This window comes from Semicossyphus pulcher, unplaced genomic scaffold (assembly GCF_022749685.1).
Source record: "Semicossyphus pulcher isolate SPU_LCO1_2020_fin unplaced genomic scaffold, fSemPul1.0.p SCAF_11, whole genome shotgun sequence".
Classification (NCBI taxonomy): Eukaryota; Metazoa; Chordata; class Actinopteri; order Labriformes; family Labridae; genus Semicossyphus; species Semicossyphus pulcher.
In genome coordinates, this window is record NW_027211615.1 from 19,377,271 (window position 1) to 19,397,477 (window position 20,207).

General features: G+C 43.1%; 1 protein-coding gene across 1 annotated transcript in view; it reads left to right on the forward strand.

The window, feature by feature from the left end:
* Positions 1–20,207, forward strand: part of LOC138613192 (kelch-like protein 29) — a 125,909-nt gene that overhangs the window by 17,531 nt on the left and 88,171 nt on the right. The window contains exon 2 of the mRNA XM_069686811.1: positions 14,708–15,019. Within this exon, the coding sequence (XP_069542912.1) occupies positions 14,747–15,019 (273 nt within the window). The 5' untranslated portion in view covers positions 14,708–14,746. The remainder of the gene's footprint in view (positions 1–14,707; positions 15,020–20,207) is intronic.

The following is a 20,207-nucleotide window of genomic DNA, read 5'->3' on the forward strand; positions in this document are numbered from 1 at the left end:
TATTTATAGTTTTGACAAATGCTTCTTTTTTAACCTGCGCAGGTTTTTTGTCTTTGCATTAGTGATTAGAAGACCAATGCATTTGTTGTAAATCATCATATGTGAAGCTACTCAGCCAATCAAATCTGTTACTCAGATAAACATCGCCACTGACCCAGTGGGTGTGAGAGAAGACAGATACAGACTGAAGAGCCAGCCAGCAGGAGAGTTACAGAGACACTGTGAGAGAAAATAAGTGAGTTAGGGAAAAGTAGACATGGCATGCTCTAAAATTAGAGAAGTAGACAGAGAAAACCGAGCTTTTAAGACCGGACAGACTCGTACATTCTCCGTGACCATGGCGGTTATTAAATGTGGACACTGTCTGACACCATCACTCCGTTTGTCTCTGTTAACAGAGACTCCAGGCTGCAGTTTAGTTCAAACACTTCACTGATAAACCTGAGAGTTACACAGAGCTACATCAGGCTTCATCATCATGACCAGTTTTCCTCTTATGTCCGCAACTTCTGTTCTTATATGTACCGGTATGTGCCCTCTCTCTCTCCCCCTCGCTCTCGCTCTCTCCAGCAGTCCATCAGTGTACAGTGCGTCTAAATGTTATTTATTTCATAGTCATTGTCTGGTTTAAAACTTACCATGAGAAAAAGTCTAATGCAACTGCTTTTCGGCAAAACATAAAATAAAATTTGGCAAACATAAAATTTTAAGTGAATCCTCCTATTATGGTCAAATGATAATTGATGATGATAATTCTGTCAGGAGGCAGAGAGAGAGCAGCTTCAGTGAAGAGGTAAAGCTGTCTCTCTCTTTCATTTGATTTCTGCATGGACAACATTATACTACCTATGTGAATATGGCTCTTTAAATCCTGCTAGAATGTGAAGTGCCAGACATTTATCATCTGAATTAATTTGTTTTCATTTACAAATAAAGACACTTCAGTCACAAACTGGGGCATAAAATAAACCCAAAATACAGGAAATAAAGGTTTTCCTGGGAGACCTCCCAGACTCCCCAACATACAAACACACACTATATTTCCTTACCAATATTGAAGTATTCATTATTATTATTAACTTATGAGAGCTCTGTGAAAAAGTTATTAGCGTTGTTGTAAAAACTATTTCGCCTATTTGTATTTTCTTTATTTGATTTGACAGATGTTTAAAATATATAAATGTATGTTACTGAATCATAACGCAGGTGAGACATGTTTCGGACCTTTGCTTGAGAAAAAATCAAGTTCAACTGAGTACTGCTGGTTGAAGAGATAAGTTCTAATGTTTGTGTCATTTCCTCCCCCTGTGCAAAGTGCTGAATCCATGATTATAAATATCATTATTATTGTAAGAATATGTTTGAGTGTGATTGCTGCAGTTAGCGATTTGAAAATTGCAGTAGGCCATATAGCAGTTTGGATAAAAATTAGATTAATGGTTCAGCCCTACGTGGAAGAATACTATTTCTAAACATTTCAAAAATAGAAAAAAACACAGCTCACCCGGTATGAAATTGAATTTGCAAGCTTGCAGCTTGAGTGTGAGGACACTTTTTTCATTATTTCTAAACATTTTAAAATATTGTTTCAGGGCTTTTTCTTTTCCTCTGCTGCTGAGTATACAGTCCTACCTTGAACTCCAAACTCATTGTACAGAATATTTGCTGAGGCATACATACATTCAGTTTCTTTGTGTACCAACCATAAAAAGAAGAAAAAACGAGAGAGTATATAAGCATGAAAGAGGACAAAACAAGAAAAGGTTGAGGAATGAGACAGTAAATCAAGATGGAGATTGGTACTGGTGAGTGGGTGGGATTGATACTGGGATGAAGGATGAACAAACACAAACCTACAGAAAAGCACACAGTCAGTACACACGAGCACAGCGCTCCACAGCTGTGGCCATTTATTCTGGTTTGTTGAACACTGATGTGGTCGGATTCACAGTGAGCATCAAACCTACTTCAGTTCCTATGATCCAGTAGCTGCAGTTGCTTTAGATACAGACACACAACTACACCTACACTCTGTGTGTCTGTGTGTGAAACCGTGTATGCATGCATGAGTTCAAACATGCATTGTGAGCTTACATGTGCTCTTAAGGATAGCCTTGGGCTGTGTGTGATGCCATATGTGTGCACATGTACACTGCGTACATGTGTACATGTGTGTATATAAAACTGTGACCTTGTGTGTTCTTCTTTGAGTGCATGTGTCTATGTGTATGTGCTTTTCGGTGGTGTGTGTGTCCTTGTGGTGTGAGTCGTACAGTTTGCATTCTCCCATAAAGTCACAGCCTCACTGTCTGTCTCTTGCTGTCTTTTACACCGTCAGACAGGTGAGCACAGAGGCAAAGAGGCACACATGTCCAGAGGGTAGATGTGATTAAGCTCTTTCATGTGTTTCATAAGCGTATCTGCAAACACACTGGTGGATGACAATAACTAGCATTTGTCATAGCAAACATCTCTGTTTTGCATGACGGCCGTATAGTGTTAGTTTGTGCTGTGGTGAATGATGCAGGCAGTGCAGCGTAGTGCTACAAACACAGTAAACACACTTCCAGCCAGGCAGGGGAAGCTGTTTAAGTTAGAAAGGCCGTCCCCAGCTGAGCCGGCTGACTGAGAGTTTTGGGCCGTGGTTCTGACAGTATTTATTTGTGTCTGTGTACAAGAGAAATAAGGAAGAAGAGAGAGGATGACATTTTATTATCTGTGTGTTTGCATTTCTTGTTAGTATACTGTATGCATGGAGGGGAACTGTACAACTTCTGTGTGTGCACATACATATAGTAGCTTCTCTGCAGCAGTGTGTAATGGTGTGTGTTCATTAGGGTTTGCCTTGGAACAGAATACATAATATACTGTCATGGTTTGCTTTAACACTCTATGGCGCCTTTTAATGGCTCGCTTTAAAAGAGAGAATTGATTTTCTGGTTTCTGCCTCAGAGATGTTTCAAAGACTCTGCAGACAGGGAGAGTTTAGTTTCTCTCCAGCTCTTTAGAGTTTCCTGGTGAGTCGGCTGGCAGCTTGTTTGCTGGCGTCGCAGCAGTCGGAGCAGCAGTCGGAGGTGGAGAGATTGCGATAAGCCCCTTCAGAGGCAGACAATAGACGCTATAATGCTGCTGGAATTAACGACTGGCGTTCCATCGTTTCTCATCTGATTAAGACCCAGTGACAATCTTCCTGCTACAGTCTCTAGTTGTCACCAACAATGACTAATGATCTGTGATATCCCGCTCCTCTCTCTCTTTATTTCTCTCTTTCTCTGTGTCCCTCTCTTCACTTCACGCTCTATCGATTATTGAAATACTCTCCTGTCCTTTCCATTTCTAACACGCCCTCGCAGCCTCTCTCTTTGTCTCTCTCTCTCTGTCTTTCTCTGCCCCTTTCATTTTCCCGTCCCCTGTGCTCTCTCTCCTTCCCGCGTCGTCCTTTATCTTGTACCATTCATTTGGCTAATTTGATATTTGGACTTGATAGAGCTCTGAATGGAGGCCTGTGTTTTCACCTACATTTATCTCCATCTCCGTCTCTCATTTCTCTCTCCCCCTCTCCCTTTTCTCTTCTCTCTTCCTCTCTTTTTGCAGAGCAGCGATAATGAAATCAGGCTGCAGCCCTTCATCTGTATTAGCAGCATTTGTGGGTCTAAGAGAGACTAACAGGCTGCTAATTCTCTGCCTCTGATTCATTAAATTGACAGATATTTGCATAATTTAGCCGCCCACTTTCTCCTACTCAAAGGTTGCCTGCAGATGCTTCTGTCATTGAATGGAATTAAAAGCTGTCAACATAATGGCTGTTTGATCAGATTTGATTATTGGTGCAAGAATGACGGAACTATGTCTCCGTTAATCCATTGATTTGAAAGAAGTTGATTCTTTTTACAGTTTTTGTACCTTTCTGTTTCCTCTTACCTCCAGGGTTTGCTACAGTACTCACACACTCTCACTCTTGCCTGGAAAATGCTCTTAGCATGTGTTGTGTTATATGTTTTAGAGAGTGAGAAAGTTTTATTCTTCTGTGATGCTGACAGATGTGAACGCTGATGCCGCTCTGTGGCATCTTTTACCGTTTCCTTTTGAGCTGTGTTTACTTGAGGCTCACAGTATAAGACTTAGAGCCAGGAAAAACACACACATCGACTTCCACTGACTCACACAGATCATGCCTCTCGCTCTCTTGTTTCCACCTCTGTGTGCATACAGGTGTTCCATTAACCTGCAGGGTGACAGGGTCTCAAGGTAGCTTCATTACCTTCAGCATGATTAGCTTTAAACGAGACTGTTGCTTTGACATCTACATACACACACACACACACGCACACACACACGCACACACACACACACACCTTCCTCTCTTCCTCCCTTGCCCTCATTTTCAGAGGGCACCTGCAATGGAGTCATGCTTTTCACCATAGATAAGTGTCCGTGTTGGGGCATGACAAGTTTGTGTGTGTGTGTGTGTCTCCATGCATTAATGAAGAGATGTGGTACCAGGTGCCCTCTGTGAGAAAGAGACACAGAGGGGTAGGTAATATAGTTTAGAAGCCTCCTTTTGCTAATGGTGCTTCGGTCTCGTTGGGATTATCCAACCGGCTCGCTGTGTCACGCTCAGTAAACTGCTCTGTGCCGTAGAGACAGGACGCGCTGAGAGAGGGGACAGGGGGCTGTAAGGTGGAAATGTCAGGAGACAGCGGGAAATTTTCTGAAAAATGCCCGGAGGTATGCAACCTTTATCAAAGTGAAGCGGCCTGAGGGAGAGTATGAAATAGCATCACCCCCTAACCCATCACTCTATGCTCGGGCTTCAGAGGGAACGAGGTGTTGAGGGGGAGAGTGTGAGCCGATGTCAGCTGCATCAATGAAGAACACACAAACAAGGAAAAGATGCAAAACTTTAATAGTCTTGTTAAGTGATTGGATCATCATTACAGCTTTTCATTTTATCAATATTTCCTTTACAATTCAGTTTGTTTTCCATCAGCATCTCCTAAATTGAACTTTACAGGGCAATTAAAAATGGCGCCAAAGAAAGCACTTTGTCCTACTTGAATGTTCTGGAGGGACGACTTGAGAAAGTGTTTCTCTCTCCTCCAGGGTTTCCATTAGAAAAAAATCTATGCCCGTCCATGTTTCCTGGAAGCTTTCAATGTTACAGACAAATGGGTGAAATTACGGTCAAATATCTGCATTTATTTAGCTTAAAAACAATTGATAGGCAGGCTATATCAAGGGTAGGGCTGGGTTTAAAAAAACGATTTTTCCGATTCGAATTGATTCTCATTTGAATGACCCAATATCAATTCATAAAACCCGAGATTGATCTTTAAAAATATGTAAAAATGTGTCTGATCACTCACATCTCTGAGCACTCCTGAACGCAGCATGACTCAGCGCATCCCCTCGAAACATGGCAGTGAGGGAGACATGTCCGGACTTGTTTACTGCAGCTACTATGGAGACATCAGTGATTGTAGACGGACTCTTTTTATCGTGTGTGCGTCCATGAATATGTAAGTTAGTTTTTCACTGATGTTTATGTTACACTCTGTTGGCGTTGGCTTTGGCTGCAAGTGTATTTTCGGCATGTTGTTATACAGTGTGCCTTTCGCTATAAGAGATCTCGTGGCCAAATCTTGCGCAAGTTGAAGCCCAGTTCTTTTAAACAAAACCATGAGCCAGATGTACAGACTAAAAATCTTAACTGGAAAAAACTGTCACATTTCTTCACATATTCACTTTGTCTCATTCATAACATAGTTAATATTGTGTTGACTGCTGTGTGTTGGTCATGTCAAAAAGCAGTGAGTGTTGCCAAGCAACACACGTCTCCACTCGCTAACTTCTCTCATGATCGACAGATATGAAGATATGGATACCAAAGCAAGTAAAGAAAAACACATTTTACGGAGAGTGCAATGAGGAAACATAAATAATCCAGCATGCCGTTGTCCGATGTACATTTATCATGTATCCCTCTGTCTGTCCTGAAAGGCCCAACTGGCACAAAATTTTAGCTCAGTCAGCACCTGCAGGGCAGGGACAGTGTAGTGTTAGACACATGCTGCAGCTGAGGGTAGAGCTCTTTTATTAATTCAAACAGGACTTGTCTGTCAAAACGAAACCTATCGATCAACTTACTGTCCGATCATGGATGATGCTCTCTCATTTTAATGCACTTTTATTTAAGACTAATCTAAGTCTAACTGGTGCACAGGGTTTAAACCCTGCTCTCCTCTGATGAAAAATGTTTGTAGAAACGAATAAAGCTGCTCTTCCTCCAGAGAGCCGTTTGGCATTTTTGTTTTACTGACGTCCCTGCAAACCCTGCTTTTATAATACCTGTAAGTTATTGTTCTGCTCTGAAGCCCCCCTCCACCTTCACCACTTTTTACCTCCTCTGTCTCATCCTTTTTTGTTTCCTTAACTTTCTTCCTTCAGTCCTCCCCTACAAATCTCACATCTGTCTTCCAGCAGCCTTAAAATTTAGCTCTGCAAACAGCCAGTGTATCTTTTGCTCATTAATGTCTTTCAATGCTGCTGCTGTCATAGCTCCGGTCTCAGTCCATCTATACATGAGTTCATAGTAGGGCCTCATGTTTGTTTCTTTCCTGCTGTACATAAACAAACTCCATCCCCTCTATTCCCGGCTCATCTCCTTGTCCCCCGCTCACACAGAACCTCGGCTGATCCTTGTAGCATATCAAATTCTACATTTCACAGCTTTTTTACCAACACTGCTGAGTGTGGGGAATATTATCCACATATTTATTCCTCTCTGGATGCAGGTTTCTCTCTGAATCTGCTCTCTGCATGCACAGCCATGTTTGTCGCCACCAGAGGTCAAAAGGCCACACGACTGTCTCTGTTGCTTTTCATGTGGTCCATCAGCCTGTTTTACTTGAAAAGAGCAGCTAATAGCAAACATGTTGCTCTGCATGTTTTTATTTATGAACATGAGCCCATGGAGACATCCATTATCTTCAGCTTTTATAAAGCCTGGTGTAGAACTGGTTGGGGATTGTTACACAGAATCCCAAACTGTTTTCACTGTGAGCTCTTCTGATTTTAGCACATTTCTTCATACAGGACCCCGGGGCATTATGGATTACCAGAACTACCATAGCTCATATTTCAGCTGGGGAATATGAAGAAGCATGGTTCAAACAGTTCATATCTTGCAGTGGAAATGAGAGGCAACTGGATAAAAGCTTCTTTAGAAGGAGGCACTGACAGATCCTCTGCTGTCCACGGCGATTCCTCTGATGTCAGTCAGAAGAGAAGCTCTCTCATTTGATGTTAATGAAACGGATGCAAAATGGTGCGTCTTGGGCGTGAGTCACGGGTTGGTCACAGGCTACTTAACACAGATCATTACACCCTCATGTGAAATTCAGACATAAAATGTCTTTAAAGAGAGACGCAGATCGAGGGAGAGCGAGACGCCTCATTGCATCAGGACTAGTGTGCGGCTCTTTGTGGTCAGATAATTAAGATTAAACTGAGTGAATTGACTGTAGCAGGTTTGTGCTGCATGTGCTTTGTTCCTGCATTCTTTGCCAAAGACGAGATGAGAACAGCCTTGGTCCTCTTCTTCTAAACCCTCTGCTGCTACCTACAGTAACAGGAAATGTCTTCTGAGTAACTGTTTCTGCAGGTGGTCATTATTAATTTCATTGTGACTTCTACAAATGTAGTTCAGGCGTATATTTTGCTGATACTGAACATTCCTCAAGTGTTAAATGAATGTATGACGATAAGTAAGAGGATGACCCGACTACCTTTATCTCCCACCCATCCTAGAATAAGCTTTGACAGCTGTCCATTTGTTCATTGATACTATATGTCAGTGGGCCAGTGGGGCTCTTCCATTTATCTCATACATTTATCTCCATCTGCCCATCCATTAATCTCCCTTTACTGTAACCCATCCAAAGCAGATGACACGTCCCATTACTTATTTAGCAGCACTTTGAAGGGGACCCAAGTCAACCGAGAAGCCACTCTTGTTTACGTTAACAACATTTGCTGAGCCATCTCAAACAACGAGACAGAATCAAGTCAACAGAAGACATGGTGGATGATCTGGCCCTGCGGGCAGCGAGGGAGGTTAAGTGAAGGTCAACCTGTCAGGTCATCATGTCATTTGGTGGCTCTCCGGACGCTGACAGGCGGAGACGGATTCGTGAGGCCAACGTGGAAAAGTTGCTGGCCTTCAATATCCCCTAAATTGATGTGAGCAGAAGAGCGGAGGGACAGTTTTTACCCCTGTAATGAAATTCTCATATTATAGTGGATCCTTGTTCTGAGGAGGGCAGCTTTGATGCATTGAGAGCTCATGGGAAAGGACACGATAAGGAGGTTGTGGGAGAGGGAGAGAGCGAGAGAGAGAGAGAGAGAGAGGAGACACTCTCCAACCAGCCAGGCTTTTCTTTTGTGTGTGTCTGTGCGTGTGAGAGGGAGAGAAAGAGAGAGAGAGAGAGAGAGAGAGAGAGCAGCACAGACACTTAATTCAATCTGATCAAGATTCCTGTCTTTCATTTGAGTGCAGACCACCGCACCCCCAATATCCTTTTTTCTTTCCTCACTTCTGAAGCCTCTGATATCCATTTTTCTCTCTCTCTCTCCTCGTCCTCTCATGTCCATGTTGGCCCTGGACTTATGTGGCTGATTGTAAGAGTACAGCTGAGGCATGGGTAACGAGGGGTGGTTGGGAGGAAACAGGAGTGCAAATGATGAATAAGAAAGTAAATGTTAATAAATGTAATTTAAACCACAGTAGCATTAAATAAAGTTTCCATTCCTTTTAGAAACAGCTGTTTACTAAATGTTTGCAGTGTCCAACCTTCATCCAACCCAGGTGGGAGGAGAGTCACAGTCCATGTTGGATGACGCACATCGACCCATTCAGTTTGAATTCCCTCAGTCAGTGTGACAGGGGTATAAAACTATACTGTGACAGAACACAGTCGCTACCTCTCCTACAGTTTAGTGTACACCTCATTCTCCTCATCATTACCTTTCTTTCTCTTTTTATCTCTCTTGGTTCATTTCAGTGCCCTCTTTATTTGTTCTCTTCACTTGCCTCGGGTCATTAATCTGTACTGCTCCAACCGCTCCTCTGGGCCAGACTGGGCTGCGGCTCCACTCACTGTGTGCTCTGAAAGGCCGCTGTGTTCATACAGATATGAAACGACAGACAGAGACAGAGAATGGCTTTTAGAGAAAGCACCCAGAGACATGAGATAAGTGGGGAGAGAAAGAAGGATACGAGGAGAGAGGAGAATGCAGCCGTCCCTCCTTCACTGTTCATGTCTTATGAAGCAGGAGTGACAGAATCGTGTGTTTTAGATAGTGAGATGATGTTGCCCTGAACAACTGCACTGAGGTCACCGTGGTGTCAGACCTTTTTAAAAAGGTTGAGATTGCTCTGTCCCTGTTAGTGATGTCTGGCCGTGCTCTGTAAGCCGGTGGTGGTGTTAAAAGAGATGGATGCTCACTGCCCTCAGTAACCTCCACAGCAGCCATTTAGGTAATTAAACCACTATTCCTGCTCTTGTCTCGTGTCCTTCGCTCTGTCATTTTAACATTGCATAATGCCATGGTCACTCCTGTCGGCACAGGTAGTAAAACAATGGTGGAATAGTGAAAGCAGAGCCCATGTGTTCAGACTACAGTAAACAAACTTCCTTTGCATCACGTTATATCCCAACCATTTTATACGTTTTTTATCCTCTCTGAATGATTTGATCTTTGCTGGATGTTTTATCAAAGAGAAGACAATCATCACATGTCTCTCTCTGGCAGAAAGAGGCAGTGTGTGCATGTCACCCAGCAGTGTTTCATCCATCAAGGTGTCAGATTAATGTACAAAGTGCCATCTCTCACAATCATCTCCTCAGTGGAAATCTTAATAGGCAGATGAGATAAGGAGGTGAATAAGTGTTTCCTAGTTCTCCTTTAGCTCTAGCTAATTCAGTTAAACCAGCCTCTAAAAATCTGCTCAAATGGAACCTATGAATGGTATCTGTTTTTGAGATTGTATTTGTGTGTGTGTGTTTGTGATTGTCTGTGTGTGTGTCCCACAGGGCCTCTCATTTACAGCCATGTCTTCTCCCTGTAAAGTCACATTACACCTCCTTTCCCCGGCCCTCGTTTGTACCATCCAGACCTGCTGATGGACGAATGGATCGTTAGCACGGGCTCATGAGTGTGGCATGTGGCTGTTTATGTGTGTGTTAATGTGAGTGTGGTGAAAGCTGGGATGTCGCTGGGTCAATAGAAGTAAACACTACTACAGATTGTAAATGGAGCCCTTCCTCTTGGGGAGTATCTGTAGCAGGTGGAATAGTGGGGGGGGTATTGAGCGCAGGGCAGAATGTGCCAGCAAAGCAAACATCACACCCCAGAGCAGAAATATGACACACGCCCTGCCATGATCCTGTCTTTAAACACCCTTCACTCTATTTTAGGCAAGACACACACACACACACACACACACACACACACTTTTCTGCTGTTACATCTCATTTGCTTTCTCGCTCACACTGTCTAGCTGTCTCTCCATCGCTGCCACGTTCCATCCATCTGTTACACTCCCTCTTTCCTCACGTCTGTCTGCAGCTTCCTGTGTATTCCCACATGGCTCTGTTAACGCAGATCTGACACACTCACACACGCAAACACACACTCGACATGCTGCGTGCCTCCTCAGAGTGACAGATGCTGTTCTTCTCCCTCTGTGGTTTTACAACTCACACAGTCACATGCAGAGCGTCTCCGTGGTGATGGCAGTGATGTCATGAGGATGCCTACTCTTCTTCTCTCTAACTGCATCTTTTTCGCATGCATGTGCACACCGGCACTATCTCACTCTTCAGTTGCAAGTGTGTGTGGACATCATATCAACAGTGCAATTCCGATTCTGACACGCCAGGGGCAGACCAGGAGTCGATAAACGCCCAAACACTAACACACACTCTGCCTCCTTGCAGCTTTAACTCATGACGTGGCTGACAGCATGATGGAGACGCCAGTCAGTCAGACAGTCAGTCAGCTCATCAGGTTTGATTGCCGACATGATGCTGTTCATTTTGGAGAGCAGATTCTTGTTGTCCTCTTTGGGCTTCCAGAGGTTTAGTGATTTAAATCATGTGTTTAGATTTCATCTCTCAGCACAGGATTTTCAGTCATCAGCTGTTATTTCATGTTGTAGTCAGAAATTAGCATTTGTCGTGTGAAAGTCTGAGACCTTCAGGTGAGATTATTAACAGGCTGACAGGATCACAGGAGCTGGAGAGCTGCATTAATGGCTGTAGGCTCTGACTGAAATGATGTCATTAGTCTCTTATGAATTTAAAAGGCTCTTGAACAGATCATCTTTACATGCAGAAGCCTCGCAGCAAAGGTTATCATCTCTCCTCTGACAGACTGTTGTTTTGTCCTGGGCTGACACTGACTTCATTGGGTGTGAAAGAAAATGGTCAAATCTTTATTGGCACATTGTCCCTGGAGCAGCACAGAGCAAAGTGTCACTGCAGATGTGATGTGTTTAAGTGTGTATCTGCTTTGGCAGAGTCCACAGGTGTGCTGGCTGTTGGTGTCCACAGGCACCTCTGAGAGCAAACCTCCTTTTATCACCCTCTCACAAACACACACAGCACCCACTCTCAGCCTCAAGTCAACATGTGCTTATACAACACCACACACAGACATACACAGACTTTAGAGGAGTTTATGGAAATGAAGTCATGAAGGGAATTTAAGAGTCTGTAATTAGTTTCTTAACCCTTATGCCCTCCGGCATTTTTGTACATTTGTCTCAACTTTATTGCAGATTTTGTGTGTGTACATTTTTGGCAACAAAGGTGCCCAGAGGGAGTATCTGACACTACATAAAAAATACTAATGCAATCAAATCAATTTGGTTGCTAATCTTTGACATATCCAAGTCTCTAATCATCAACAATGTCCCATCCCCCTACTATTTATTATATGGAAAATAATTAAGTGTTTGTGTTTTTTTGTAATTAATAATGAAATAATTAAAATAATTGAACTGGCATTTAAAGGATTAAAATCCTGTGTACATTTTTGCCACAAAGGTGTCCAGAGGGTAGTAAATTTGAGGAGGGCACAAGGGTTGAATCCTTCTGTTTACTGACGACCATAAATGTAATGGGATTTGTCTCAGTGACTCTTTTTCTGCAGGGATCAGTTGAAGCCTCCGGTTACACAGCACATACTGACGTGCAAAGTGCAAGGATGACAGGACTCACTTACAGGATTGTGTGCACATTGAAATGTAGAGCCATGATAGTGAAAACACCTCTTGGGTAAGTGAGTGATTTGAAACATTGGTAATATGAGAGGCAGATGGCTAAATGTGCACTCATTGTGACATGAAGTAGGATGAGCATGACATCTTAATCATTGTGTAACCTGAGATGATCCCAGTTCTGCAATGCAATGAATACTCTTTTGTCGAGGTAGCTGTCCATTAAAACTCTGCATGTAGAAGTTGTGGGCGATGTTTTACATCGGGAGCAGTACTTAAATATTTGGCTGATTTACCATTTCCAAACTCAACAGTCTGTACACACCTCAATATACCATAAAATATAAAAGAATTACAACTTGCTAATACAGTTTGTTCTTCCAGTAATATTTTACATAATTTCCTTGAAACCCTCTCCTTTTATTTAAAACGGCACTTTACTTACTTTTCACTCTTTCTCTCTCTGCTGTATTTTTCAGCTTCACTGAAGGCTATCTCACAAAGCTCTCTCTTGTGTGGGCTCTTGCAATCTTCGTTCAATGCCTTTAATGCATAATGTAATGGTTTTGTTCTCCAGCGAGCCCTCGTTCCTCCAGGTTTACAGGAAGACACAAAAACGAGTCAGTTTTTGCAGTAAATCACACAACTTTTGAGACTTTGTAGCACAGTGAACACACACTGGAATGTACCCACTGCCCATCTGTAAAAGTGATAAAAATAAAATTTAAAGAATCCTGAATGCAAAAGCTCTGTGCCTCCAATTCTGACTCTTGTGGAGATAATGTCCCTTTCTTGTGTTTTTTTTCTCTCCTGTTTTTTCTCTGAATGAATTTTCCGGCTGCCTTCTTATTTCTCAGCTGAGGTGTGGAGCTCGGCTGATAAGAGAATATTACTTGGCACTAACTCTGCCATTGTTCGACTGGACTCGCACCATTTTACTCTCTCAGTATGCAATGTTTTTTCAGAGATCGTACAAGCGTGTTCTTTTGTTGAATATGAGGTTATTAAAAGGGGTTACTGTGAAGAGGTTATTGCAGAGTGAGCGAGAAGAAGAGAGTCAGTGTATGTGTGCAGCTTTCAGTTGCTCCTTCTGGCTCTATCGCTGCATATCAGCTTGCTGTGTTTGGACAGAGCAGAGCTTGTATGAGAGAGAAATAATTGAAGTTTATGGAGAGAATATAATGCATGAAGAAAAATTGTCATGGAGCAAAACAAAGTAAGACATGAAGGAAGAAAGGGTGAGTGTTTTAGTGGGTGAACAGAAGGGCCAGTGTTCCCACCACAGGCTGCATCGTGTATCGCTCACATCAAGCTTTTGTAAAGAACCTTTCACTTCCAACAGCCAGCTCAAAAACTCTCATGCTCATACTCAATAGAGTTTTGTATGTATGTGTTTTAATTAAATCCTTCCAAAACATTGCACACAGCCATTTACTTGTAGAATTTGCTGCTTTTGTAAAAACTCACACAAACAGAGCTGCACACAGAGATGTCTGCATTCCAAGACCTCCGCTCCTCTGTGAGGCAAGAAGCAGCGTGACAGACACCAGCATGCAGAATAAAGACCTATCATCTGCTGTCATTCTCTCCTCACAGACCTGGGGATTTTGCTGAACCTGGTTTAAGGTTGTTTTTTTATTTCATCTGTTATTAAAGGCTCAGGAAGCATAACATGCCTTTGGTGAGGAGGAGTACAACGAGCTACAATCCCCTCAGTGATGGATTTCACTGCTCAGATCCTGCACAGCTTTGATTTATGATATAATATAGAGTGATACGCTGCTCATGCTACATAATAGCAGCTGTACCCCATACTGATGTAACTCCAGCTCACTGTCGCCTCTTTGCCCATCACAGCTTCCTCTGCTGGAAAAAGGGAAGAACCCTCACATGCACTTCAAGGGCCATGTGATTGAATTAAGCAGCCATTAGATGAATGAGATGAGCTGTAACTGCAGGAGTATTTATCTGTCCGGATGAATGAGTTTTGACCTACAAGGTCATGATGCTGCTGCGCTGTCCTCAGGAACACTTACCTGAGCATGTACCTGTTTGTGTCTCACTCTGCTGCTTTGTTTTATCCTCTCGTTTAGCGTAGAGGCCTCATGTGACAAATTTAGTTAAAGTAGTTTAGTTTTGGCCCTGATGGTGTTTTTTATAGAGATCTCTTTAATGACTAAGAGAAAAGGAATTAAAGCATCAAATGAGCTGCAGTGTGTTCATGTCAGTCAGGTGCATTGGGACCAGATGCTGTGAGCATTTACACCTCAACGTCAACATGTTGGCTTCTAATTTCACCTGGTGTCTCACTCGTTCTTTGTCCTGCAGCCTCTTGCTGTCTTTGAAACACTGCCAACATTTAGACACTTAATCATAACAAAAAATCCACTTGACTTAAACTGTCCTTCTTTCTGTCTCCTGCAGGCCTGCCCTCGTTGTTCCCTCTGAGAGGAAGAGGAAGTGATGTCACGCCACCACCACCGCTTTGAGAGGGACTACCGGGGACCCTGGGAGCGGAGAGACATCCGTCCTTCTGGCCTCCACAATGGAGGAGCCAATCACAGCTGTGCCTCTGCCATCGTCAATGGCAACAACCGTCCGGGGCTGCTCCCCCTCCCTGTCATCCCTTCCCTCCTCCCCACCCCGGTTACAGTTGCTGTGACAACATCAAGTGGCAACATAGCTGTCAAGCGGGGCATCACGACAGCAGGATCGGTGGCTCCGTCCTCGGCCAAGGTAAGAGCCTCGTCCAATTAGAATCAGCGACACCTGCTTCTCTCTGACTCGTGTTGGAAACCTCTCAGTGTTTCCTCCTGTTCTCTCAACTTTCTTTCTCGTCTTTGTCTCTCCCTGTTTCAACTTTAAATCTGTGAAAACTCCTCAACTGGACATAATCTCTGCTGCTGTTCAGGCTTTCAGCTTCCTCCTCTCTCACTTTCACCAAATGTTTCTGCACCGTCCAACTCACTGGCACGCTCGTCCCCACGGTTCAATTGTCTCAGCTCTTCAAGCCTCTCCGCACGCTCTCTCGCGCTCTCTCTCTCTCTCTCTCTCTCTCTCTCTCTCTCTCTCTCTCTCTCCCTCTCTCTGTCCAATGCACCGTTCTTGCCAAACCATTTTCTTTCCATCTTCATTTTCTCTCTGAGCCAAATGGCAGGTTCGTCCTGTCTTTGCCTCCTTGGTAATTTTCTTTTTTCATTATGTAAATGACCTCTGACAGAGGCCCAGATGGCTGCTGTCAGAAGTGATGGTTAGAGGTGGTGCTTTCTTTAACAAGCAAACCAACAAAATGCACAACATCATTATAGAAAGAACGAAAGAGAGAACAAGTAACTAGACGACAAAAGCATTCTAAAGTGCAGCCTACAAATGTCTGACCAGTACAGAAGAGAGCTGTACAGTTTTTACGTGTGTTCTTCAACCCCTTGCGCGGGGATTTGCTAGCTAGCTGGTTGTCAGCAGCGTGTGAAGAGAGGGACCTTTACCAAACACCAGTGAGACATCTCAGCCTCTCTCTCGGCTTTGCTTCCATGGTTACCATTCATCTTTCTCTCAGCACTCGTCCTCACTATCAGATCATTTGCTTTAATTTGAACTTGAGCAGATCCATGTGGGCTTTTTTCTCTCCCCGGCTCCTTCTTGCTCTCGGTGGGGCCTGCGCTCTCACAGCAGAGGTAAACAATGCTCTGGTAATTTAGCCTGTAAGTGCACATCATTAGATACCCTGCTGAATGCACTGACCACAGACACAGTAAATCTGCTCTGGCACCGCGTCGGCCACTCCTTTTGTGTGTCTGAATAATTACACACACCTAACAAAGTCTCACCAACTCCCACTGTGGCCATTGTCATCATTCAATGGCTGCCACAGCAATTAGGTGCATTGCCTTGCACGTGAGGGCACAATAGTTTAAATGTAAAGTATATGTGGGAATGTGTGTGAGGCTTATGTAATACAGATCATTCCCACTGTCTTTCTTTTGGCAGTTCTCTGTATAGTAAGGGCAGGCAATTGAATTGCATGTAAAAAGGGGAAATACCCAGAGTTTAATAACAGCCAAGAAATTATACAGAGGCCTTAAGAGCCGGCCAGAACCTCAGGAGCCCGTCTTTCTCTCTTCCTCCCAGCTGTCTGATGTCCTCACTTGCTCTCTCACTCTTTCTGTGATCTTCGATCAAAGCTGTCGGGGGTCACAAAGAGTCTGATGGACGGATGCAGCTCTCTCTCCGTGCTCACTGTGTCTCTGCTCTGTCCATGGCGACACTAAAAAGCGGACAGGTCTTTATGGATCTCCACTTTCTCCCCATCAGTCATTGGCCCTGCAAATACAAGCTTGCAGGGCTAATCTCTGAAGAAACAATAAAAGCTTGGATCTGTATCTGCAGCCTAACTTAAATAATTCCTAAGTTGTGAATTATGCATCAGCAAAATAAAAGCTGTTGCACCAGGGAGATAAAGAACAACAGAACTCTAAGTAACAACTAAATAGTGACACATGCCTCAAGGGAGGTTGTGAATACTAAAATCTCATTAAATGGTAAAACAGCAGCTTGTCTGCTACAAAGAATCATCTTGATGCAGTTATCCAGTAGAGACCTAATTTATTGATATTACATAATGAACATGAATTAATTGCCGTGTTTTAAAACATATCTGTCTACAAGTTGTTTTTATATTTGCCAAAATGTTTTTTCTTTCAGCTCAGGTCAGCGTCCTGAAAAAATTGAAACCACACTTTTCCAAGCAGTGAGAGCACCGATCAATAGAGCTCGTGTTGAAACAAAATCAGAATTTGTGACTTTTTGGTCGTTGATTTCAGCAGGTCAGCGAGCCAATGTCCAACACAACATGGTATCAGAGCACAGCAGGTGTCATGGCCTCACTGGGACTCAATCAAAAAAAGAGATAAAACACACAGGAAGCAGGACTCCTGTGAGAGATTCTTCTTTTTCTTTCTTTCTTTAGTGCACCCACATTGAGACATTTGTGTTGTTTTCTTGAAAGTGACAACCTTTTTAAGGCAACTGAGGTAACAGTGGATCGACTGTGTGATATCACTTTGCATCACCTCTGGAGTGCACTGGCAGTGGTTTAGCTTTTATTTTTATTTTTCCACAGAGACTTAAAATCTTAAGAAGAAATACTCTTTGTCAGCATGACTATGTCAGGTGAGAGTTTTTTATTAGATTCAAATCGGGGAGGAAAATACAATGGATCTATCGAACAGTGAAACTCTATCATAAAAGAAAGATGACAATTTCCAAAGCAGACGGACTCAGCAGGAGGTCTTAAAGAAAACTCTGCTACATTATGAAGAAAAGAAGAAAACTGAACAAAGCTGGAAGAAAAATAATAATAAATAATTTCATGCAGACATAAACTGATGATTCATCCACTCTGATTATATAATAAAGGCTTCTGTATTATAGCTTCTGTATAACTGTCGAGGGATATTATTTTTTATTCCTGACATTTTACCTTTAATTGAAATTCTTCACTCAAATGTCTCAGCAGAAGCTGCTTTTCTCTTCCTCTGAGGAGCAGAGAGGTAAACTATCTTCTGCTGCCTGGATGTGATTTATCACCACTACTGTATGTGTTGTCGTCCTATCACACACTCGCTGTGTGTCATTTACATTCACAGTGAAAATGTCTCTAAACTCCACCTCAGAGGACTTTTCCCTGAGAAGTCGACCAAACGGATTGATTAGAAATACTTAATTTCCCACCGTAGCTTCATTTATTATCCAAACGCCTTCGTGTAAAACCTGAAGCTTTTTGTAGGAGAGTCAAGAGTCTCTTTATCTGACTTTCACTGTTTGAACCAATAACTGTATATATAGATGGACAATGCGTCTCCATCTGCTCCCATTGTACGTAATTGATGCCAAAATAGCCCCTGTGATAGGCGCCGCCATCTTGCGATGGTGACGTCATATGGAGCCAGAGACTGCGCAGTAGAGATCGGCGAGTGAAGCGGCCATAGCCACTTCTGCAAACCCAAACACACACTTAACTTACCGAAAAAACATCAAGGATCCCGCACGCCGGCGTGTTTAACAGCAGATTAGCTTCTCTGTGTTGGTCTGAGGTTAACGTTCACACGTATGGAAACTTCAATGACTGTAGTGATTGTTTTAGTTACGTTTCCAGTCGCGGATAGTCCTCCGCTCTGCTCACCTGGAACTGATTGGCTGCAGGAGCCGAATTTGTCAACCATCATTTTGACAGCATCAAAAATGACAAAAAATGAACACTTGGACGTGAATCAGCATGATAATAACTAGCTATAATGACAGAAACCATGTTTGAGAAAAATGTATCGGGCGTGTATTTTGATTTTATAATTTGACCCATGTCCCACCTGTTAACATGGAGGAGGCGGGCTTTATGACCTTTTAGGGAGCTGTCATGTCGTCCATCTTTTTATACAGTCTATGGTTTGAACACTTATGCAGCAGGTCGGCAGAGAGGTCGGCTGCACATCTTACTTCTCTGTAAGTGGTTAAGTGGTGCGTGTGTCGCATGATATTTTAACACTTATAGTCAGCTTGTCTGACACTGAGCTGAGACGAATCCGGCAGCTCTTTCTGCCGTGTTCGATGTAATATATTCATAGCTTGTCTGGTTAGATGTTTACACTTGAATTAAATTGGTCGAACAGTTTCCTCTCCTCTGTTTTCCTCCATTAGTCATGAATTCATTCTTTATAATCTTATTTCCCATGAACACAAACATCATCAAACTGTTTGTGGACAAACAAATGTGCTGTCAGGCGTCCACAACAGAGTCATTAGGAAACAGTGGACCTGGAGGGAGCAGAGCAGGATTCGGCTGTGATTTTCCTTTTAGATGAAACATTCATTCAATCAGTATCCTCCTGTGGGTCCTCCTGTGTCTTCTTTGTCAGGGTTTGGGTCCCGCTTGACCTTCAACAACAACAATGGAGCGCTGCATTAACCCCTCCTTCCACCGGTCTGTCACAATTCTGCCAACTTGGCCAAGTCTTTATTCTCTGTCTCTCTGCTTTTGATGCATCTGCTTCATCAGAGCTTGATTTTCAAATTAGAATTGACACATAGACAGGCTTTTGTGCTGTAAACCAAACCCAAAATAGGAGACCTTTTAGGATCCTGATTTTGTAGGATATGGTGGGCATTTCAAAGGACTACAAGCACAGATCTGGCAGGAGAAGAGAAGATGGTCCAGAAGGGGTCTGTTTTCATGAATTTTCAGCTGGGTTTTCCGTGCGAGGGGGAATGAAAAGCAGCCTCCCGAAGACATCGGCTTTTTTCTGAGTCTGGCTCCAATCTGACGGCCTGATGTCTCGATCTAATGAGCAGTCTTATGGATATCAGGTGTATAACTCTCCTCTGTGAAAGATGAGATGTGAGCCCCGTCTCTATTTATGTCACAATGACTCTGCAGTCATGTGTGATATTGAAAGTGCCGCAAAGTGTGTTGTCATCTAGTACTGTACATCTGCTCTCCCAGCAGTTCACAGAGATCATTGTCTCACTGCTCTTTGTCTGAGCACAAACTGATGGGTTTGGCGTCACTACACAAACACACTGTGTTTACAAAGTGCAGATTCGTCTTTGAGGCGTGTTCTTTCCTTTCTGTACGTCTGTCCTCTGTGCTCAGCATCTGGTTGGGAAATTAGGAGCATATTTTTCTCTCTGCAGCAGCTCCATTAATTAAAGTAATGTTGGTTGTAACCTGTAAGCAAGTTTATGACACCAGCTCTTTATCTCCCTCCATCAGATGTCCATTACTGTTTTTAATCAATTCTTCAGTCCATCTTTTCCCTCCACCCCTCCATCCCCTTCAGACGCCTTCTTGTCTTAGTTGAAGCATAGATCCTCGTTCCTGCGTCAGCGTCACCTCCCTCTGAGCGGGCCTGTGTGAAATTGGTTTGCTGAT